The sequence below is a fragment of the Eublepharis macularius genome, chromosome 3 (assembly GCF_028583425.1).
Source record: "Eublepharis macularius isolate TG4126 chromosome 3, MPM_Emac_v1.0, whole genome shotgun sequence".
Classification (NCBI taxonomy): Eukaryota; Metazoa; Chordata; class Lepidosauria; order Squamata; family Eublepharidae; genus Eublepharis; species Eublepharis macularius.
The window spans coordinates 158,679,139-158,702,735 of record NC_072792.1 but is presented as its reverse complement, the minus strand read 5'-3'; the positions used below and the strand labels follow the sequence as shown (position 1 = coordinate 158,702,735).

The 23,597-nt window shown below is 44.6% G+C and overlaps 1 protein-coding gene across 1 annotated transcript in view; it reads left to right on the top strand.

Moving 5' to 3' along the window:
- The first annotated feature begins 9,250 nt into the window (after positions 1–9,250).
- RNF17 (ring finger protein 17) overlaps positions 9,251–23,597 on the top strand; it is an 87,614-nt gene continuing 73,267 nt past the window's right edge. Inside the window, exons 1-10 of the mRNA XM_054974446.1 lie at positions 9,251–9,351; positions 10,524–10,695; positions 13,364–13,440; positions 14,979–15,053; positions 16,112–16,386; positions 18,695–18,763; positions 19,666–19,821; positions 20,237–20,426; positions 21,027–21,198; positions 23,386–23,576. Coding sequence (XP_054830421.1) covers positions 9,251–9,351; positions 10,524–10,695; positions 13,364–13,440; positions 14,979–15,053; positions 16,112–16,386; positions 18,695–18,763; positions 19,666–19,821; positions 20,237–20,426; positions 21,027–21,198; positions 23,386–23,576 — 1,478 coding nt within the window. The remainder of the gene's footprint in view (positions 9,352–10,523; positions 10,696–13,363; positions 13,441–14,978; positions 15,054–16,111; positions 16,387–18,694; positions 18,764–19,665; positions 19,822–20,236; positions 20,427–21,026; positions 21,199–23,385; positions 23,577–23,597) is intronic.

Here is a 23,597-nt window from a genome sequence, read left to right as displayed (position 1 = left end):
CTGGGCATGGGGAGACTAAAACGCAGGACTCTGGTGGGGGGGGGGGACATCTTGAGGGGACACACATGGAAAGGAGGATGAAAGTGAGGATTCGGTAGGGTACAGACCAAAATTGGCAGGAGGCAGAATTGGACATCTAGGCATTGGCAGGTCTGCATTGCAAGTTGGGATTGCATTCCATAATGAGGACCTCCTTCAACCGAGCAAGCCAGAATACTGTGAGGAGAAATGGAGGCTGCACTGGTGGGGGGCAGGGCAGGGGCTGCCTCTAGGAGCAAGAGGCCTGTAGAAGACTTTTGAGACGGGGAGCAACCTGTGCATTGCAACCAGATAACCACCAGAGCAGTCACCCTTTCCCATCCTAAGAGGGAGCGGGTCATAGAGGAAACCCGTGTGGAAGTGGTGCCCGCAAGGGGAAGAAAAAGTTGACCTGTTGCCCCAGTGGCAATGGGATCCTGAACCGGTGGTGCGGGGAGCCCACAACACCTCCCCTAAGATGAGTGCAGCCTCCTTCTAGGGCCGGGAGCCTTTTTTAAAAAACACTTTTCATTTAATACTTTTCCAAATACTTATACAAACCACAATTCGAACATCTTATTAACAAGATCACTTAGTAAAGTACCAAAGCTGACTATGTTATGACTGGGTGCGGCCTCCTCCTGGGGGAGGGAGATTTCTTCCCCCCTATTCTGTGGCACCCCTCCCTATGCTTGGGGGACAGGAATGCAATATATGGATAGCCTCCCCAGGGTCAGGGAGACTAAGTCCCCAAGATGGGGAGTGACTGGACGAGTTCGTGTGAAAGCCACCTCAGCAACAGGAGGCCATGTAGTGATTCTAAGGCCCCTTGTGGGAATGGAAGGGATGCCTTCCCCACCATGGGGGAAGGAGACTTATGCTCCCCTATTTGGAAGGAGCCCATTTGGGTGGTTGCCGATGAATCTCACCTCACCGACGTGGTGTGCCGGATGGGAAGGTGCCTGCTTGCTTGGGTTGGGGGCAGGGCTCTGACCTTCATAAAGATCGACCGCCACCTGCTGTCCTACCAGTCAATGGACCTTGAGGATTGAAGATTCAGTTTCCCTCAAATGCAAGTTAACTTCAGCCCCCCCCCCACACAACTGTCTTGTTGAACAGAACACCGTACTGCATTGACCTACTTCAAAGGATTGTTGTGAGGATAAAATGGAGAAGAGTTGCGGTCATACCACCACAGAGAAATCTCCTGCACGTGGTTTCTCCAGTCTAAGCAAGGGAAAGCTCAGCTGACAAACGGGTGGCCAGTACTCTGTGGATGATTCATGCTATTTTAGGTCCCCTTGCTGGGGTGGAAGGGAAACCTTCCTCATATTCGGGGAGAGTGATTCTAAGTTCCCTCGGGGGGGGCACCTCCCCCCAAGGGAATGCGACTTCAAGGAAAGGTCGGTGACGGTCACCAACAAAAGACACCTTGCCAATGGGGTAGCTGTGAGAAAGGAGGAGGTTGGTGGTGTCATGATGAAACGTCGTCATGAGCGGAAGACAGTGAAAAAGAAGCAGCCAAAGAGGGAGGCCTATGGGATGTTGTTGAAGAGAAAGCAGTTCTTGGGTGCGCGTACACCCAAGAACTGCTGGCCCACAGTCCCTCCATCTTTCTGAACTTTGCATTCATCTTCTTTGTGTGTGTGTAGCTTTTCACATAAGCTGTCCAGCTCCTGGGAAGACTGCACTCTTATCTAAGATGGCTCACCACAGCGACCTTGGGACAGCTCCTTCCTACTCTCCCACTGACTATGCCCAGCTGGTCGGGCACCGAGGGTGGGGGGCTTACAGAGAGGGACTGAAACCTTGTAGCAAACATTCCATATGTCATTCTCAACAAGAGCCCTATGTACAGCCAGATGCTTTTATTGCTTCTGTGTGTAACCTGTGGACGTATATACGCTGTAGTGATTTCTCATTAAAAAACCTTGATTCAAGAGAGCTTGGATTTCTTGCTGCCAGGGGGGAGTCAGCTCCAACGTATCCTGTTCTCCATAGACTGACAGGCAAGGACAGGAAACAGAAGGGGACGTCTGTGAAAGTACTCAACCACATCCTCATTGCTGTGGAGACTTGGATGCACAGTTCCCGGCCCAAGAGCATCCCTCACATGACCAGGTGCAGCGGTGACAGGAGACCACCCCCTCTAGGGATGAGTGGCGGCAGCAATCTGCCTAACACAGCTCTCCAACAGAGAGGGATGGGAGGCACGGAAGCCTGTGAGGAGAAGCCCACTGAGGTGGAAATCAAACCTAGGCTGCAAGCCTTCGGAGCCCAGACTAGAACCCACCTCGCCGAACATGGTGTCAGCGAGGGAATGAAACGTTTGCCTGGGGGGAAGGCAGCCGACATGGTTAACCTTAACACTGGGGGAAGGAAGCAGACTTGGGCTCCCCTATTCTGAAGGTTACCTTGAAGGATGGGAGCCTTGAAGGAAACTTGGGCTCCCGTATTCGGAAGGGAGCCTTGAGGGAAGCTTGGGCACCCCTGTTCCTTGGGCGGTCCATGGCAAAACTCACCTCCCCAACTTGGCGCCATGGTTGAAAGGCCCCGGGGGGGGGGGGGGTTGCATTAATAAAAGGCCAGTGCTCACTAATCCGCAGCACTTGATGGGCTCCTGTAAGTGTGGATGTGTTGCCCCTATACCCGCCTTCTGATGGGGGGCTGGCCATCACATTGGTGAGGTAGATTTTGCTGGTGGAAGTCTCCATCTCACAGGCCCTGGAAGGTGCCTTCTCATGCCTGGGGGAAGGAGAGTTTGGTGCTGGGCACTGAGGAAACCGACCTCGGCAACGTGACAGAAGATGCCTTCTCCACCGTCGGGGAAGGAGGTTAGAAAGCCCCGGGGGGAGGGCTTGCCTTGACAAGGCCAGTGCTCCCCAACCTGCAGCACTTCCTGTCACTGGGGGTAATGGGCTCCTTTAGTGGGGGTGGAGGCCCCCAACACACCCCTTTCTTCCGCCGGGCCTTTGGCTGAGTGCCAGTGGGTGTCCTCCTCCTTCCATCTAAGACCACTTCTTCTGGGGCTGCCCTCAGCCATTTGCTATGCCCGTATACAGACTCCCAATATTTGTCTAAATAGCCTGCTCCTGGACCATTTTAAAGATTTTCTAAAAATTATTGTTGATTTTGTTTTTGTGATTTTAATGTATTTTTAATGTTGTTAGCCACCCTGAGCCCATTTGTGGGGAGGGCGGGGTATAAATCGAATTAAATAAATAAATAATAAATCTGATTGGGAAGCAGCCACTGTGTCTGTGAGGTGGGTTTTGACAGTAACCCACTTTTCCTGGACACACCACTTGGTGAAAGGGTTAATGTTGAGCTAATGCGGAGCCAGTGTGCATGAGGTTGCACTTTCAGGGATGTACCTCTTGGACCCCAGAACCTACCACCACAACAAGGTGGCCAACCTAGAAGTCTTCCCCCGGCAGACCCAAGGGCAGCGCTGAAATTGCTCCTGCTCTGCAAGTACTACTGTGGCAGACCATCTCTACAATGCAGTGGAACTGCCTGCAATGTTCCCCTACCCCACCTTGGGGGAAAGTGATTCCTCCTTGGGGGCATGGGATCCGGTTGGGGGGTAGCCAGCTGGGTGTGGGCCATTGTTGACTACGGTCTAATTCCATTCCCTGTATGACTGCATCCCAATCCAAGACATATTTACTCAGAAGTAAGTTGCACCACACTAGACAGGATGCATTTCCCAGCAAGTGTGATCCAGAATGCAAGTGGCATCCTATTACCATCTGTGATTCTAGTCTGAAGTGCTTCAAGGCTTCATTCCTGAATTGACTTCACAGGATACTAAACTTGGGGTACAGTATGTTTTGTCCCCATAGCAATAGGGGAACAGTAAGAGCCACGACTCTGACCATAAGATCCCAGAAAATTGGTGCCCAGAGCCAAGTGGGAGTCCTGAGAGGGGGGGTTAAGAGCCATTGCCTGCCACAGGAACACCTCCGCAGGTGGGAGAGGTGCACAAAGCATGTATAACCCCCCCCCCAAGAAATTTTAAAAGGGAGGAACAAGTCAGGAACCCTCAGATATCCCCACCGATATCTGTCCCCAACAGTCACTTTGGGCAGAACCAAGCTCTGGGGCCTAGCCAAGCATCTTTCAATGGCAAGGGGCAGTCGCTCCAAAAAGGAAGCCCTCCAGCCTCCTGCGCAGCAAAACCCACCTCAGCAACACGACAGAAAACACCAATGTGTGTTCCCATCAGTCTCCGTGGCAGCGCCAACCTCTCAGGCCAAGCCTGACATGTCTTTCAGTGGCGAAGTACAGTCGCTCAAAATAAATTTTCACGCTTTCCGTGCACCAAAACCCACCTCAGCAGCATGATGGAAAAGGGAAGGAATGGATGCCTCCTCTCCCCCACCCCCCCAACTTTGGGGAAGGCAACCTTAATTCCCCGCTCAGGGAGGTCTTCTTATCTCACCAAAAACACAATTTAGACCTAAGGAAGCTCCACCTATAGAGAGGTGTACAACAGCAGGACCACTGTTGGAATGACAGCCTTCCAACAGCAAGAAATTCAGCACCCTAACCCACAGAGTGGCCACAAGGGGATGTGCCTGGGGCCGCACTTTCGGGGATGTACCTGTTGGTCCCCAGGTGGCCAACCTGGAAGCCTTCTCGTTCAGCACCCAAGCTTAGTGCTGAGGTTGCTCTGGCTCTGCAACTACTGCTGGAGCAGACCGCTCCACAACAGGGTGGTCCCGGTTGGGGTCTGACTGACTTTTAAACAGAACAGCTCTCAGGCAAGGACGCTTGCCTTGCACCCAGAGAGACTGAATGCAGCTCAGAGAATGGAATGGAGCAGAGCCTTAGGATGGCCCACCACCTCAGAAGCAAACAGACTTCAACCCTGAAACTGGTGTAGGTCAGAGCCAGTATATAACTATTGAAATTAGATGCATAAATTAGATGCAGAGAGGCTTGCCCTCCATGCATCTGACGAAGAGAACTGTGATTCTCGAAAGCTTATGCTACAATAAAGTTGGTTAGTCTTAAAGGTGCTACTGGACTCTTTTTGATTTTACTATTGAAATTATAACTGTACAATTCCATAATGACTCTACAATTTTATGTTGTGTACAGGAATGAAATTTGTCAGTGGAAAGGTTTGAAAAAAAAATATATGGAAAATATATTTTCCTTAAAAAAAAAAAAATCCTATACGGGCCCACTGCCCAAGAAGCAAATAAGAATGGTAAGACATTTTTTTTTAAACAGAACAAGCCTCAGCTGAGGAAGCTTGCCTTGCACCCAGGGATACTGTGACTGTAACTCAAGAGACTGGAATGGAGCACAGCCCTAGGCTGGCCCACCGCCCCCAAAGCAAAGAAGAATGGAAAGAAAAAAATTTTAAACAGAAGATTGGGCCCCCTTAAGATGAAACAATATAACTAAGCTTGCTCCCCAGTCCTCGCTGTAGCACAAACCCCAAACTTTCCTCTCACGCTGCACAATCCAAAAAACTCCAGCAGTGAGCAGTTCCTCGCTTGGTAACTGCAAGCTGGAATGGTCTGTATGGCCCCTTCCAACTCTATGATTTTCCATGTTGTCATTACTAAAATCTAGTATCAAAATGCTCGGTTACGATACTGTCTGTCAATCAGGTCACTGCCAAGTAATAAAAAAAGAGTAGGGAGATACTGAAACTTCTGTGTATTGTCGAAGGCTTTCACGGCCGGAGAACGATGGTTGTTGGGGGTTTTCCGGGCTGTATTGCCGTGGTCTTGGCATTGTAGTTCCTGACGTTTCGCCAGCAGCTGTGGCTGGCATCTTCAGAGGTGTAGCACCAAAAGACAGAGATCTCTCAGTGTCACAGTGTGGAAAAGATGTAGGTCATTTGTATCTACTCAGGAGGGGTGGGGTTGAGCTGAGTCATCCTGTAAGAGTTTCCCAGGGTGTGGAATGCTAATGGCGGGAGGCTTCACTGTATCCTGAGGAGGTTCTTTTGCATATGGATTGGTGCTTGATGTGCTAATCTTCTCTGCAGGGCTATTGTCGGGTGTGGAGTGTTTTGTTGGCCTGGTGTTTTTCAGAACTGGAGCCCATGCTCTGTTCATTCTTAAGGTTTCTTCTTTCCTGTTGAAGTTTTGCTTATGCTTGTGAATTTCAATGGCTTCCCTGTGCAGTCTGACAAAGTAGTTGGAAGTGTTGTCCAGTATTTTGGTGTCCTGGAATAAGATACTGTGCCCTGTTTGAGTTAGGCTATGTTCAGCCACTGCTGATTTTTCAGGCTGTCCAAGTCTGCAGTGTCTTTCATGTTCTTTTATTCTTGTCTGGATGCTACGCTTTGTGGTCCCGATGTAAACTTGTCCACAGCTGCAGGGTATACGGTATACTCCTGCAGAGGTGAGGGGGTCTCTGCTGTCTTTTGCTGATCGTAGCATCTGTTGTATTTTTCGGGTGGGTCTGAATACTGCTTGAAGGTTATGCTTTTCCATAAGCTTTCCCATCTGATCAGTAATTCCTTTGATATATGGCAAAAACACTTTTCCTGTAGGTGACTGTTTTTCCTTGGTTGTTTGATTCATCCTGGGTTTGATTGCTCTTCGGATTTCATTTCTGGAGTAGCCATTTGCCTGAAGTGCGTGGTTTAGATGATTAATTTCCTCATTGAGAAAGCGCGGCTCACATATCCGTCTTGCACGATCCACTAATGTTTTCATTATGCCTCTTTTCTGTCGGGGGTGGTGATTGGAGTTTTTGTGCAAGTACCGATCAGTGTGAGTTGGTTTCCTGTAGACCTTGTGACCTAACTGAGAGTTTGCTTTGCGGATGACCAAGGTATCCAGGAATGAGAGTTTTCCCTCACTTTCTTTCTCCATTGTGAATTGTATGTTCAGGTGGATGTTGTTGAGATGATTCAAAAACTCCATCAATTCTTCCTCCCCATGGCTCCAAATGATGAATGTATCATCCACAAACCGGAACCATACACTGGGTTTGTGGGGTGCTGATTCTAGAGCTGTTTTTTCAAAATGTTCCATGTAGAAGTTTGCTATAACTGGGCTGAGTGGGCTCCCCATGGCCACCCCATCCATCTGTTCATAGAATTCGTTGTCCCATTGGAAGTAACTGGTTGTCAGACAATGATGGAATAAGGCTGTTACATCCTCTGGGAAAATCTGATTAATCAGTGCAATAGTGTCTTTTACTGGAACCTTGGTAAACAGGGATACAACATCAAAACTGACAAGTATGTCTTGTGGATTGAGTTTCAGAGAACTGATTTTGTTGATGAAATCTGCTGAATCTTTGATGTAAGACGAGGTTTTCCCGATGTGGTCCTGCAGGAGATCTGCCAGATGTCTAGCTAATTCATATGTCGGTGAACCAATGGCACTCACAATGGGTCGGAATGGGACTGAATCTTTATGTATTTTGGGGAGTCCATATAGTCTAGGTGGCTGTGCTTCAGTCTTGCATAGTTTTCTGTCCATTGTTGCCATTGGTTCACCGACATATGAATTAGCTAGACATCTGGCAGATCTCCTGCAGGACCACATCGGGAAAACCTCGTCTTACATCAAAGATTCAGCAGATTTCATCAACAAAATCAGTTCTCTGAAACTCAATCCACAAGACATACTTGTCAGTTTTGATGTTGTATCCCTGTTTACCAAGGTTCCAGTAAAAGACACTATTGCACTGATTAATCAGATTTTCCCAGAGGATGTAACAGCCTTATTCCATCATTGTCTGACAACCAGTTACTTCCAATGGGACAACGAATTCTATGAACAGATGGATGGGGTGGCCATGGGGAGCCCACTCAGCCCAGTTATAGCAAACTTCTACATGGAACATTTTGAAAAAACAGCTCTAGAATCAGCACCCCACAAACCCAGTGTATGGTTCCGGTTTGTGGATGATACATTCATCATTTGGAGCCATGGGGAGGAAGAATTGATGGAGTTTTTGAATCATCTCAACAACATCCACCTGAACATACAATTCACAATGGAGAAAGAAAGTGAGGGAAAACTCTCATTCCTGGATACCTTGGTCATCCGCAAAGCAAACTCTCAGTTAGGTCACAAGGTCTACAGGAAACCAACTCACACTGATCGGTACTTGCACAAAAACTCCAATCACCACCCCCGACAGAAAAGAGGCATAATGAAAACATTAGTGGATCGTGCAAGACGGATATGTGAGCCGCGCTTTCTCAATGAGGAAATTAATCATCTAAACCACGCACTTCAGGCAAATGGCTACTCCAGAAATGAAATCCGAAGAGCAATCAAACCCAGGATGAATCAAACAACCAAGGAAAAACAGTCACCTACAGGAAAAGTGTTTTTGCCATATATCAAAGGAATTACTGATCAGATGGGAAAGCTTATGGAAAAGCATAACCTTCAAGCAGTATTCAGACCCACCCGAAAAATACAACAGATGCTACGATCAGCAAAAGACAGCAGAGACCCCCTCACCTCTGCAGGAGTATACCGTATACCCTGCAGCTGTGGACAAGTTTACATCGGGACCACAAAGCGTAGCATCCAGACAAGAATAAAAGAACATGAAAGACACTGCAGACTTGGACAGCCTGAAAAATCAGCAGTGGCTGAACATAGCCTAACTCAAACAGGGCACAGTATCTTATTCCAGGACACCAAAATACTGGACAACACTTCCAACTACTTTGTCAGACTGCACAGGGAAGCCATTGAAATTCACAAGCATAAGCAAAACTTCAACAGGAAAGAAGAAACCTTAAGAATGAACAGAGCATGGGCTCCAGTTCTGAAAAACACCAGGCCAACAAAACACTCCACACCCGACAATAGCCCTGCAGAGAAGATTAGCACATCAAGCACCAATCCATATGCAAAAGAACCTCCTCAGGATACAGTGAAGCCTCCCGCCATTAGCATTCCACACCCTGGGAAACTCTTACAGGATGACTCAGCTCAACCCCACCCCTCCTGAGTAGATACAAATGACCTACATCTTTTCCACACTGTGACACTGAGAGATCTCTGTCTTCTGGTGCTACACCTCTGAAGATGCCAGCCACAGCTGCTGGCGAAACGTCAGGAACTACAATGCCAAGACCACGGCAATACAGCCCGGAAAACCCCCAACAACCATGAAACTTCTGTGCTTTTATCACTGATTCTAAATCTCAGTATTAAACAGTTCTGCTGATCAGTAAGAGTACATATTGTAGATCTGGCTTAAATCAATTGTTTCTCCAAAAATATAGATGCTTGAACAACTGGTTACTGAAGCAAAGCAAGAAGAAGGCAAGACTGCACATATTATTGATACCATGTTTACAGACTTGATTGCTGCACTGAATTCAAGGTAAAATGATTTATTTTTTTTAAAAAAAATTTGGAGTTATATGTAGTTGTATGGCTTCATTTCTGTTATAAATATAGTGAAATGCCTGTCTGCCTTTATGATGTATGGTACATGACAGAGGGTCTGTATCTAGTAGGAACTCTTGAAAGGCCCAAGAAGAATGTCTTATATGACAGGTGTGCTATGTGCTCCACACCTTATAATATTTGTCAGTAGAGGCCTAGCCTTCAGCTGTGGGGATTAGACTTCTTATTTCTACCATAACAATGATCCTGTCCAGCTTTTATACCCAGAGAAGTGAAATGGTAGGCATTGATTTTTTTAAAAGGTATAAAAACCTCCATTTTGTAACTTGGTACTTCTCTCTTCTTTTTCTTTCCTTTCTGATGTTTACGTATTACTGTTTCTAGCATTCTCTTCGCTTTCTGGTTTGAAACATATGAGCAAATCTTGAGCATTTTATAAAGGAATCAGCTTATTTTAAAGGACTTCCTTCTATAAATGCAGTTAGAGTCACTTTGGTATAGTGGTTAAGAGTGGCAGGACTCTAATCTGGAGAACTGGGTTTGATTCCCCACTCCTCCACTTGAAGCCAGCTGAGTGACCTTGGGTCAGTCACAGCTCTTCCAGACCTCTCTCAGCCCCCCACGTCACGGGGTGATAGTTGTGGGGATAATAATAACGTACTTTGTAAACAACTCTGAATGGGTGTTAAGTTGGCCTGAAGGGAGGTATATAAATCAAATGTTTTTATTGTTGTTGTACATATGTGGTACTTGTAATGTACATACAGTGTATATCTACTTCCACACACACTGAATAGCATACTTGCAAATAATTGCTAAAGTGGTTTGAAAATGGATTCTCGTGTTTCACTCACATCCAGTCGCAAAGTGAGTTGAAAGTGCGTTATTCAGTGTTTTTGAAAGCAGTTGGCAGTGTGTGCCATTGTACACACGCTAAATTGTTTTGGGATCAGTTGCTTGTTTTGAGGACTGTAATTATTGGTTGGTAGAAAAAGGAAATTCCTGTAGGCTGTGAAAGTTAATAATGTAGTTGGCTTTTGTTGGTCGAAAGCAATCAAAATGTTTAGTCTTTGTGTAATGTCATAACCTGTTTTGCATTACATGGCCAGCTTTTTCAGAAGCTGCATCTTTTTCATTTCTAATTAGGAAAAGGAAATTACAGACAGAGTTGGTAGTGAACACCAGTAACTACATAACTGATGTACATAAAGTTCAGGTGTCTGTTATACAGAAGAAAAGCAGCTTGGATGCAGCCATAAAGACAGCAGGAGGGTTGAAAGCAAAGCAGCCTTTTAAAAGTTGCCATAGTTTAAATCAGGTAAGCAACATTTTAAATTCTTCCACTCAGCTTCCTTTTGGATGTTTTCTCTGTTCTCTCTTTTAAAAAATTCTCCATCTGTAATATTCAAACAAATTACTGCAGGCTTCCTAAGAGTCCTTTCCTTCTATCTTCCTTTTGTATAGAGCTACCTATTTGAAGTAATTTTTCAAGGAAATTAGTTGGTGGTGGAAAGTGCAGTCAAGTTGCAGGTGACTTATGGCAAACCCTTAGGGTTTTATAGGGACTGAAGTCAGTTCCTTAATGTAACTTGCAAGTTTATGAAATATTAATACAGTCATTTCTCTTTAAAACCAGGAAAGTGAGGAAAGAAGGGTGTGATCTTCCCGGAGTCGAGGGCAAGACTAGGCAATGGATCAGAAGAGCTTGGGATAGGAGCAAAGCACCAGGAATTCTGTCTTAGTGAGGAACAAGCCAAGGGTCAGAGCCATGGGGGAGATTTCTCCACATATGTTGCTCTACTTGTCATGCAGACAAAAAGAGGCTGTAGGCACGGTATCACTGCTTTCTATGCAGCAGCGGCACCAGGGTTTTCGGCGGACCAGGCGCCCGCCCATGCACGCACATGCACCGGCCTGCGTGATGACGTCATGTGTGATACCATCACGGGCGTGCACGTGCCGCCGGCCCAATTGCTGCGGTGGGTGGCTGGGATGGCACGCAGGTGGCCTCCCAGCTCTCCCACTCGGTTGCCCTGCGCCACCACAGACTCCTGCCCACAGCTGCTGTGCCTGGCCAGGGGCATGTGCTGGCAGTGGCAGCAGCGCAGGGCGGGAGGGCTAGGAGGCTGCAGCTCTGTGGTGTGTGCTCCCACCCACCCCGCACCTCCTCCAGCACCCCCTCTGGCATCCCGCACACTGAGGCCACTGTCTACCTGGCCTCAATGGGCACGCCGGCTCTGTTTCTACGTAGCAATGCTAGCAAAAAGCAGTAACCAATAGCAGTTCTATCAGAGTTTGCTACTTAGTAGGAAGAATCTTGTGATCCAACTAGGACTGTCAATTCCAGGTGAAATTCATTGTGATTTGGGAGGTGGAGCTAGGGGAGTATGGGGATTGAAGAATGCTCAGCTGAGATCTGATGCCTCCAAAGCAGCCATTTTCTCCAGGTGAATGCATTGCTGTAGACTGGGGATCAGTTGCAATTCCAAGGGAACTCCAGCTGCCACCTGGAGGTTGGCAGCTCTAGTCCCAACTCATAGGTTGAAGACTACTGAGAGTCAAGCCACAAGAGACAAATTACACGAGGACATGCACGTGAAGAGAGTCGCAAGATTACCTGGGAAGCTGTTTTAAAAGAGATCCGAAGGCTTTGTTGATTTCTTCTCTCTACAGAGCCAGGGAAGATGGCTCCTCAGAGGGTTTATTAATTTCCTCTGCCTCAGGAAGGCTCTGTCAGTTTCACCTCCCCTTCTAGGAGGCAAATTGGAAATTAACAAACGCTCTGAGGAGCCATCTTCCCTGGCTTTGTAGAGAGGGGAAATTGTGACAAAGCCTTCTGATCTCTTTTTAAACTCAGCTTCCCGGCATTTGTGACTCCCTTTACATGTATGTATGTTCTCATGTAAGTCATCTCTTGTAGCTTGGCTCTCAATTAGGGTACAAGTGATGCAAAAGCCAGTGCAGACTAGTCGCCTTATTGTAGCTCAAGGTTTTGGACTAGGAAGAGGCCATGGCATTTGCTTTACACACAGAAGATTCCAGGTTCATTCCTCAGCGCCTCCAGCTAAAAGGATGAGACATTGGGTGATATGAAACACACCCGCAGATCCATTGTCAGAGTAGACGGTGCTGACCTTGTGAGATCAATGGCTGATGCTGTATAAGAGAGCTTCGTGTATGTTCACTGGGAACTGGTGGGGTCTGGGTTCAAGTCACTCAGCCCGAAGATTGCAAAGTGATCTTGGTACAGCCATGAATTCTAGGCTTGACTGATCTCAAGGGGTTATTGTGGGGATAAAATTGAGGAGGAGCTATATACACCACCTGGATCTCGTTGAGGGAAGGGGCAGGATAAAAATGCACAGGTTAATACTAGAAGCCACATACAACACTTTAAAATGCAGTTCAAAACAAAACAATACTATTATTACTATCTTGATGACTGGGGATAACCTAGCAGAATATTTGCCAAAAGCAGTAGCACAGAGGTACCATAATAAAGTAAATAGTTTGCAAGAAGTCAATATATATTATATAGCTCCATGGACATTTGAAACTTGCGCCTCAAGTGTTGTTTCAGCTTTACTAAGAACTTGAGTAACAAGCATGGTTCCCCCAAGTAGGTTATTTGTATTTATTTATTGTGCATAACTAATTAAAAATAGTTTTAGGTGGGTAGCTGTGTTGGTCTGTAGTAGAACATCAGGATTTGAGTCCAGTGGCACCTTTAGAGGCCAACAAGGTTTTCAGTGCGTAAGCTGTTGAGAGTCAGAGCTCCCTTCTTCAGACATGTATTTGTCTTGAAAGCTTTACACTCTCAAAATCTTTAAGGTCTCTAAGGTGCCTCTGGACTTAAATCCTATAATTCAAGAGAAAATCACTATAATTTTGGATTAGATTTTGTTAGCTTTCCATCACTACAAGTCAAGTTCTTTTTCCACCACAAATTGCTATTTGTACTTTAAATTGGGATTTTTTGATTCCAGGTTCTTTGCAATTTAAAAATGACAATTGAGGATGAAATTTCAAAATTGGATAATCTGAAAAAAAGAACACTTCCCAGGTAAATACTGGAACGTTGGCTGCTTTAGGAAATTAATATTTGTGTTTTTAAAATAAAAGTGTATTAAATCACTAAGAATAATGAAGTTCTTGTAGGTAAGATGGAGGTGATGCTGCCTGGGCCTTTAAAGGGGGTTGTGCTTTCTCCCATTGACAGCGTGCTGCTGTTATTGAAAGACTTTTACAGGAGCTTGGAAGTCTTGCTAGTCCCTGGGCTCCTGTCCATGATGACAAAAAAAATGCTTTTTTCCAGCTACGTCTGGTTAAGAAGCTGGGTCCCTGTGTGCAGACAACTGAACAGGATGCGCTGATTCATACTTCCGTAACCTTGAGGCTATATTACTGCAATGCACTCTTTGTGGGGCTTCCCTCAAAGATGGTCCAGAAACTAGAGTTGTTACAAAATATGGCAACCCATATGTTACCTGGTGGGACTGTGGGACTGTTAACTCATGTTACAAGGTCGTTTCCTTGGCTGTTAACTAGTTTCCAGGTCCAGTTTAAGATGCTGGTGCATACTGGTGCAAAGCAGTGCATGAGCTGGGGTCCACAGACGTGAAGGACCACTTCTCCTTACACATTCCTGTGTGGTTTCATTTTCCACAGCAGGGTGTGCTATCAGTACCCCCCCTCTTTTTTTTGGGCTCAAGCCTTTTCGGTGGCTGCCCCATGCCTCTGGAAGAGCCTCCAAGAGGAGGTCGGGGTTTCTGGTAAAGCTGCTAAACAGAGCCATTCCAGAGAGCTTTGGGGTAGTCTGAGTCTGGACACCGGGGGAAGAACACCTGTGGGCAGATGGCATAAGGTGACTTTTAGGCTGGTTTAAATGTTTTTATATCTGTTGTTTAAAATAAAATTTCTGCTAAAAAAAAAAAGTAACTTGAATTTATTTAGACCAAAAACTTCAACTGTTTGTAGTTCTAAAAGCTTCCTGTGGTTATAAAAGTGTATCCAGACTGCCCATGATCTGCTATTATGCTTGCTCTGGTTCCAAAAAGATAAAATCATATTTCTGTTTATAGGTGTGACATACGGAGCATGGATGGAATATTCTTTACCAATATAAAAATGAGATCTTAAGTATATTGTATCAAATAGCTCTTGATCTCTTCCCCCCCCCCCCCCCCAAAACCTATTGACAGTCTTGGAAAATTCTGGAATAGCATTAGGTGGCTGTCAAGGCTCCAGCATGATGGGGATTGGCAGGAATCACCTTAATTTGCATGAGCAATATTATGGGAAGGTGCTTATTAAGAGAACCAGAGTGGTATAGTGGTTTGTGTCAGACAAGAATTTGGAGGAACCAGGTTTGATTCCTCACTCTGCTATGGAAGTTTGCTAGAACTTGAACATGTCAAACATTCTTAGCCTATCCTACTTCGCAGAGTTGTTTTGAAGATAAAAGTGGAGAAAGGGAGAATGTTGTAAGCCGCTTTGCGTCTCCATCGAGGGGAATAGTGAGGTATAAATGAAGTAAATAAAACAAATGCAGAGAATTTCAGCACCTTATAAAATGTAATCAGTATGTTTTTTCTAACCCAGATTTTACATAGATGGTGATAAAAGTACCTCCATGTTTGAAAAGATGGGGAAAATTCATTTTGATAAGACTGATATGTAAGTTCCTTTTTATCTTTGTTGTATAAGCCTTTTTAATAAGAAAACTGGTGTCTGGTGTGCTTCTGTGCAGTAACTTAAATGTGTGGCACTTCTACTCAAGCATTTTTTGGAATAAACACAAGAACAGTTAAGTGAATAATGGACTAGAAAGATGTAAACAGAAGAATATATGTTAGTCTTTAAGGTGCCACTGGGTTTTTGTTTTGCTATGGCAGACTAACATGGCTGCCCCTTTGGAATAGTTTGCTCTCAAACTGTCCACAGATTTTTATCACATGATTTTTCAGCGCAGTCAATACTTAAATCGTTTAGAAAATGTTAAGTTAGTGTTGTATAGTATTTTTTTTTTTAGAAAAAACTGGTCTTTGTTGATGTCTTAGAGCAGGGGTCCCCAACCTTTTTAGACTGCAGGCATCTTTGGAATTCTGTCACAGTGTAATGGGCAGAGCCATTCACAAAATGATTGCCATAGCTTGCTTTCACACAGCGAAGATCCTTCTGTTGTGGTGGCTGCTGCTGCCAAAGCAATATTTTTAAAAAATTGCATAGCAATCAAATCTCCAGTGACCAATTGGAAGCCTTGCCGGGTAAGAGCCCTACCAGGCCCCACCAACTTGGTGGGTGCTACAGCGCCCAGGGAGACCATGTTGGATACCCCTGGCTTCAAGTCTAAAGAAAAGGTAAAAAACTGAATATTTTGTTGTGCTTTCAGTCAGACAAATTTGAAGTAGGATTTAAGGCCATATGTGGTGCCTTCTTAACATCTGCTGCTCACACCTACATGGTTCCCAGCACAGGGCATCATTCTACTGAAGCCTAACCATAATAAGTTGATCTTTCATTAACTATTTCACCTTTCCATAATAGCTATGTATATTAATGTGCGTATGTAGCTTTTTCAAGTTTGGTGTTGTTGCATATCTTTAGGGTTCTGTTAAGAGGACGTTAAGTGTGCACCTTAAAATGCCCAAATCACTTCACTATTTCTGTAGTGCGTTTCATCCTCTATATTTTTTGTCAAGATCAGCCTTTTCTGGATACATTTCTTAATTTAGATACAGCTTTGGAGATAGTTCTTTGAAACAAAGCAGTATGGAACAAGGCGTCAAAAGTGGCACTTCACCTAGAGCAAAAACAGACCATGATCTTTTGGTTGAAACAAATGATACAGAGATCATTGCAGAAGAATATGATGTCCCTCTTGATGACAGTGGTACCCAAATCCAGAAAACAGCTCTGTTACCAACTCAGAAGTGTCTTGCTGACTTGCCTCAGACAGTATGTACACCAGATGTCATAATTGAAGAAATTATTGAAGATGATCCTGGAAGTGAGTAGCACTCTTACCATACAGCTTGCAACGTAATGGCAAGGCCAGTTTCCTTGCACTTTTAAAAAAATAGATACAGTGCCAATTCCAGGGTTGAGGAGAGAGACCATGAGTAGCCCTCTTCTGTCCACCAACAGGATAATAACAACATTCGATTTATATACCACCCTTCAGAACAACTTAACGCCCGCTCAGAGCGGTTTAAAAAGTATGTTGTTATTATCCCCACAACAAATTGACTTAACCACTGCACCAAACTGGAGCCCCCTTACGCCTTCCTTTCCACCCTCCCAGTACCTCCCATGCACCGTATTCATGCCTTTTCCTTGGCTGATGTGTGCAGCTGGTAACTGGGGCAGCCAGGAGTTCCATTGCTGTGTATCACTTGTGTGCACGTGAAGTTGGAAGTATGGGTGGTGAAGGCATGCTTGCAAGTTAATGGGCAGGAAAAGGCGCACAAACAAGTGGCAGGAAAGTGGATGGATGTGAGTCCATGATATTGAGCCCTACTAACCAGAAGCTCTGGGCCCTAGCATCCCTACCTCATGGTATACTGATACCAGCATGGTTTAATGTTCCTAATTTATAATTGCTTTCTGAAGATGCAGTCTGGCTTTTTGGTACAGTCTGCTTCTGCACTGTTTAGGGTAAGGTTTTATGTTGGCCAGTAGTTGGATACGTCATCACAAGTATAATGTACTTGAAAATAATTTCCATTGAACACACATGAAGCTGCCTTGTACTGAATTGGACTATTGGTCTGTCAGGGTTAGTCTTGTCCACTCAGACTGGCAGTAGCTCTCCAGGCTCTCAGGTGGAGAGAGGTCTTTAACATCTGCTATCTGATTCTTTTAACTGGAGACACGAAGGACTGAACCTGGAGCCTTCTGCATGCAAAGCAGACACAGTAGCAATGAGCTATGGCTCCTTCTCATTAAATAACAAGATGCACATGAAGCTTTTCATCAACTAATGAACTGTGTTCTTCCAAGCATATTCTGTATTAATGCAAATATTCGAAAAAAGTGACTACACTTTTTCAAAAACTCGCATTTCATGAAATGTTGAGTCTGTAGTGATGTGGCTGACGTGAGTGTGTTCATGCTTGTTAGGTCTCCCTCTATTTACATTGCACAAATCTTCCCAAACCGAAATCTTCCCTGTCGTTAAGTCGGCTTTATTTCACTCAGAAAGAGATGCACTGCTAGACTTTTGCATAATGCACTCAGGCGGGGTATGTGTGTATTTTTGAAGACTGGAAACTTCTGCCTGGTCCAGAATGTGGAAGCCAAGTGGCTAACAGGCTGGCCGTAGGGAACATATTTCCTAGGGTTAAAAAAGAAAATCCACACGCTCTTAAATTGAGCTCTTTCAGGCTCAATTTAACATGATGACATGGCTACTGGAGGGAAGTTTCGCTATGGTGGTGTCCCACCTATGGAATTCCTTTCTATGTAACTGCATAAAGGTACCCTGGATTGGCTAACAATTATACATTTACCTGCTAAGAAGTGAGGATCTTTTCAGTGTATCTGCCTTGTAATATGAATTACTTTTAGCTTCTTGCCAGATCTTCATGCTTCATCTACCATGTAGACCTAACTGTTTTATGGATAGATGGTTAAACTACATTAACATCTGCTAGGGTAGATGTCTCCTAATATGTTTATCCATGCATCTTTTAGTTCTGTTTAGTGTTGCTGCTACCTTTCTTTATCTGAATAATTATAGTCCTAATGCTAGCTTTGTGTTATCTCTTGTATAGTGGATTTTAGAAAGTGGGTTTGTGTACTTTTAAGTAGAAAAGTGCCTTGACCTGGATAGCCCAGGCAAGCTTGGTCTCGTCAGATCTCAAGCTAATCAGGGTTGGCCTTGGTTGGTAGTTGGATGGGCAGTCTCCAGCAAAGAACAGGGTCATAGAGACAGGCAGTGGCAAACCACCTCTGCTAATCTCTTGCCATGAAAACCTTACCAGGGGTTGCCATAAGTCAGCTATGACTTAATGGCATTCTCCACCACCCCAAGTAGAAAAGTATAGTGGAAATGTTCTAAAATACAACAAGTAATACAGGCAACACAGCAACTCTTTGAGATGTAAACTTCTCTGGATGACAGTGTTACCAGTTGCCAGGTGTTGTTTCTTGGCAGTCTTGACTCCTGGTATTTCTGAGAAACTATCTCTTGCTTTGCTATTGTGGTTTGTTGGTGGGTAGTACTTACGCCAATTGATTTGATAGCATGGGAATTATTCTATTTAATTTTGGACTGATGAGTGATGACCTCTTTTTTTAAAAAGCATGTTCTGCAGAATATCCTGAAGATACACATCAGAGGAAACTTGTCCATAAACGGCCAGTACCATTTGGAATGAAAGCAGGTATTTAATTAGCCTCGTTAAAAACTAATTACATTTTGAACACGCATAATGGTTAAGTGATAGAAATCAGCAAGGTTTGCATAATGAAAAAAAGTTACTGGGCTGGGGATCACCAGTCGGGTGCATCTTCAAGTATCAGTGTTTGAATACCTCTGACCGAGGCTGTTTCCACACACCCTTAAAGGGACAGCTCACTCATGGAAAGCTGGCAGCATCTCACTTTGTAAAATGTTTGTGGGCTGTTTGGCTTCCGTTTTTCGGCGCCTTTTTTGTGACCACAGAAAGTGCATTCCCAGAAAGGCACCAAAAAACGGGAAGCCAAACGTCCCGCAACTGTTTTGCAAATGGAGACCTCTGGATTCCTGGGGGGAAGCCACCAGCGTTTGGTGAGTGGGCCATCCCTTTAAGGGCATGTAGAAATGGCCTGAGTTTTTAAACAACGGTGATGTATGTTTGCATGTGTTCACAGAAGTAAGAAATAATTACTGTTAGAGATACAGGCTTGCTTAGATTGAACATCTCTGTTTTCCTTTTTGCTGGGAAATGTTCTAGCTGTACATACATACCTGTGAAGTTAATCGTGGATGAAGATAGCATTCGCAATAGGATGCTGTCTTTTAAAAAGCCACGTGCAGCTCCATGAAATTGAAATGAAGAATCTGCATAAGTGGTCTGAGCGTGCTGTCTGTAATAGTATAAAATTCGTCACACAGAATTTCTAGAAATAGCATTTTGGATCTGTAGTAGAACAGCTATGTAAGCTCATTCCTTAGTGTCACTTCTTCATATATTGCTACGAAAGGAAGAATTTTACATACGTGCTTGGCAGTGTTCTCTCAAACTTAAGCCTTGTTTTCAAGATGGTTTATAATAGATTTTTCAATTTGCTTTATCCTGTACAGACGCACCAGAATTGGTTTTTGTCAGTTGTGTAGTAAATCCTTGTCACTTCTATGTCCGGATGCTTTCACAAAAGAAAATGCTAGTTCATTTGGAAAAAATCCTGAAGCAGTTTTGTAATACTAAGAATACATCCCCTACAGATATCTTGGAATTAGGTAATGTCTCTTAAAAGTTTCTAAGTAACTGTTCATGTTTCAGTGCTCACTAGAAACAGTGTGATAAATTGTTCATTTCAGTATAGTCAATATTCAGTCCTGTACTAAGAAGTTTGTATTGCAGTTAAAACTGGAGCGGAAGTTAGTGAGGTGTGTCAAGTTCCAATTTTGCACGTCAGCATTTAGATGGATTCTGAAGCTAAAGCACATTTTGTGCTGAAGCATTTTAATCTCTCCATTTGCTATGCAGTAAGTAAGCTTGCCCTTTTGGATGCAGTGTCTTGTAAAATCCACAACTAGCTTTCATTCTTCAGTGCTTGAACTTTAAATATGGCAGCTGTTCAAGGAAAGCCGTGTCTTGAAAGTGCTTGATGTTTTTAATCCTTTTTTTAAAAAAAAAACCCCTTTATTTCAGGTGCAAGGGTCTTTGTTAAAAGTAAAGAGCATGGAATGTGGTGCCGTGCAACAATTATTGAACTAATTCCGAAGCAGAATACAAACGAGGGGAAACCCTGTGGTCCAACAAAATACAAAATTTGTGACGTTGCGATGATGCGTGTATTCTTTATTGACTTTGGACATTCTGAAGCATTAACTATTTCAGGGTATGAATAATTTTCTACTTCTTTAAAATTAATGCAGAGTATTTGCAGTATCACTAGATTCAGTGGGAAAACTGGGTTCCCCCTGTATGGATGACAAGGCTGGAAAACCATAGGTTGCAGTAGGAGTTTCCCCCACATGAGCAGAAAAATATAACTTTGTAAACACCCCCACCCCCCAATGGCCTGGTCAGAAAATGCTCATGCAAGGATGGGATGCTGAGAGCAGCTTTGTGTCCATTAATGGAAAAGGTGTGGATGAGAAAATCTGCCAGATGAGGTCCTGGAGGCTTGGATCTTGGAGTGTGACGGGATTTTCAAATTGTCATGTTCTCCCTCTGGGTCTCCAAAGTTGGTAACCTCTGACTAGTGTAGGCTGCTGAGAAGCAATGCCAGTTTCAAGCCTTCTACAAATTTGCAGGCATGAAGAGTGGAATAATGCATTAGTAGGTGGGTTTAAACATCGTTGATCCCACGGGCTGGAAAACGCATTGTTGCATCATATTGTTGGTATGTATGGCAGGGTGCAAGTTTATATTAAAATATATACCCTGGTGATAAAGTGAGAAATAACTTTTCCCACCCCCCCACCCCCATTCACAGGTTTGCCAGTGAAGTTGCATTGAATCCAGAGCATGCTGCTCTAGAATATGTAGTGACAGAAGACTTGTGCTCAGTCGTAAGGATACCTGATTTTCTTATAGAAGCACAACTTAGAGGTGTAAATAAGTTAGCGCTGAAGTGCTCCTTGAAGGACATTGTTCCCAAGCATTCAGTAAGTAAGAAGTATAATCTGAAAACATGTCATACCTATCAGATTTACATTGTTTTGCTTGGTGCCTCTTTGCACAAGAAGAAAAGGATTAACCGGTATATCAGATTGATGCCCAAGTATATAATTAGTTCTTTCATCAAGAGGCAGACTGGTTGTAGGTCAGAGATTTGGTCTTTCCAGTTGGTATGAATTCAAAACATTCCTCCTTGTGGTTCCTGTAGAGTAGTCCGTTCACCTAATGGTCTTCTGATCTAAAGTGAGCTAGCTAATTTACTTATGTATGGGATTACTTGGAACCTACAAAGAATAAAACAGAGTTCCTTACTTGTTCTCTGAGTGATCTGTGCAGTTATACATTCCTCTCTCTAACTCAGAACTAGTAACTCTATTACTAGAACGTATCTTTGGTTATCCTGCCTGCAAGTAGGTGGAATTGAGAACAAGGCACGAGTCATCATCTCAGTCCATGGACGGAGTGATAAGGGTGAAGATGCCAGAGTTCTTCAGTTTTTAAAAAAATTCTATTGTGCCACTTTTCAGGTCTGTGCAAGTTCTATATATGTCAGCACTGAATGCACACTCAAAAGAATAATGCTTTTAGAGCAAACAGTCCTATTTCTTGGGGGTGGTGGGGAAAATGGTTTAGATTCAATGAAGGATTACCATGGGCAAAGGGATTTGTGCTAAAGGAGCTACCTTTCTTGCCTCCCTCTCCCATTGCAGCCAAAATGGCCCCTGAAATTGAAGGCCCTCCAACATCACTGATGTTTCACTTGTCTTGTTGCACTTTGGGAGCTAGTGTGACTAAGAGATGTTGATATTGGGGTTTTAAAGATGCTTCTTTCATTTAGTATTCTGATAGACCTCTCCCCGGGGGTGTACGATTTGGGTTTCCGATTTGGGACAAATACCCGAATCGGACCCAATTTGCAAAGATTCGAGATTTCCAAAACAGCCCCAGCATGCCGGGCCTGTTTCAGAAACCTCGAATCAAAGCTTCTCAAAGCGATTTGTATTGCTTCGGGAAGCTTCGGGTCAAGGAGTTAAAATGCCTCTTTCTGTGCCACTGCGGAGCAGCAGGGAAAGGGCATTTAAACTCAAGCTTCAGCTGCTTGGTGGGGACTTCCCAGCCACGCAGGTGAAGCAAGCCGGCCAGGGTTTAAATGCTTATTTCCGTGCCGCTGTGCAGCTTCAGCTGCTTGGCAGTGACTTCCCCGCCACACAGGTGAAGCAAGCTGGTTGGGGGTTTAAACCCCCCCCCCGGCTGCTTATTTCACCTGATGGGAGGGGGAGGAGGGAACCCCCTTCTCCCCCTCCAATGGGGTGAAATAAGCAGCTGGGTGGGAAGTTAAATCTTCTACACGTTTCTTGCTGCTTGCAAGCAGCTAGAAAAGTGTAGGTTTACCTACCGCCCCGCTACTCATTCACCCGATGCTGGGGAGATGGAGGATTTCCCGTCTCCTCCATTGGGTGAAGAAGGCAGTGGCGGCCCGGCAAGTTTAAACTTGCTGCACAGCCACTCATTCACCTGATGCTGGGGACATGGAGGAATTCCCCCTTCTCCCCGCCATTAGTTGAAGGAGGCAGCGGCGGCCCAGCAAGTTTAAACTTGCCATCCTGCTTCACATTCACCTAATGTTGGCTAGACAGGGGGACCTCCCCCCTCTCCCTGGCATCGGGTGAAGAGGCGGCAGTGGCGGCGGGGCAAGTTTAAACTTGCCACACCACCTCTCACTGACCCAGTGCCGGGGAGATGAGGGAATTCCCCCCCTCTCCCCAGCATCAGGTGAAGAGGTAGCTGCAGGGGCAGGGAAGCTTCAGTGTGCTCTGAATCTTTACGGAGCATATTGAAGCGGCCCGATAAGCAATTTCCAAAGCGTCTTGCTGCTTCAGAAATTGCTTATTTCTAACTCTTTTTCCCGCTTCGTAAATTATGAATCGGGAAAACCAAATCTTTTTTTGCTGCACACCCCTATTCTTCTGAACTACTAGCTTGTCAATCTTTCATATGTATGTAATGCTTGCAGATTTGAAAGAAACAGGTTTGTTTGCTTGCTACTGTTCAAGAGAGATCTGCACACTTTCCTCCTCTATATTGAGTATGGTTGCTGTGTTCAGTTTTTCAGTTCTTCTAGCCATTGGTAGTTTGGATACCAAAAATGTGCTTTTTTTCTCTCTCTATAACAGAGCGGAGGTTGGAGTAGTACGGCAAGAACAGAATTTCTGAAAATGGTAAATAATAAAATTGTGCAAATGAGAGTGTTCAAGGAAGAGGAAGGTGTTCTTGTTGTAGATCTGATGAAACCTCCAGCTAACAAAATAAGCAGTGACATGCCAGTATCCCTCAGAGATGCATTGGTTTTTATGGATTTAGCCAGGTATGTGTCATTAAAAGCTTT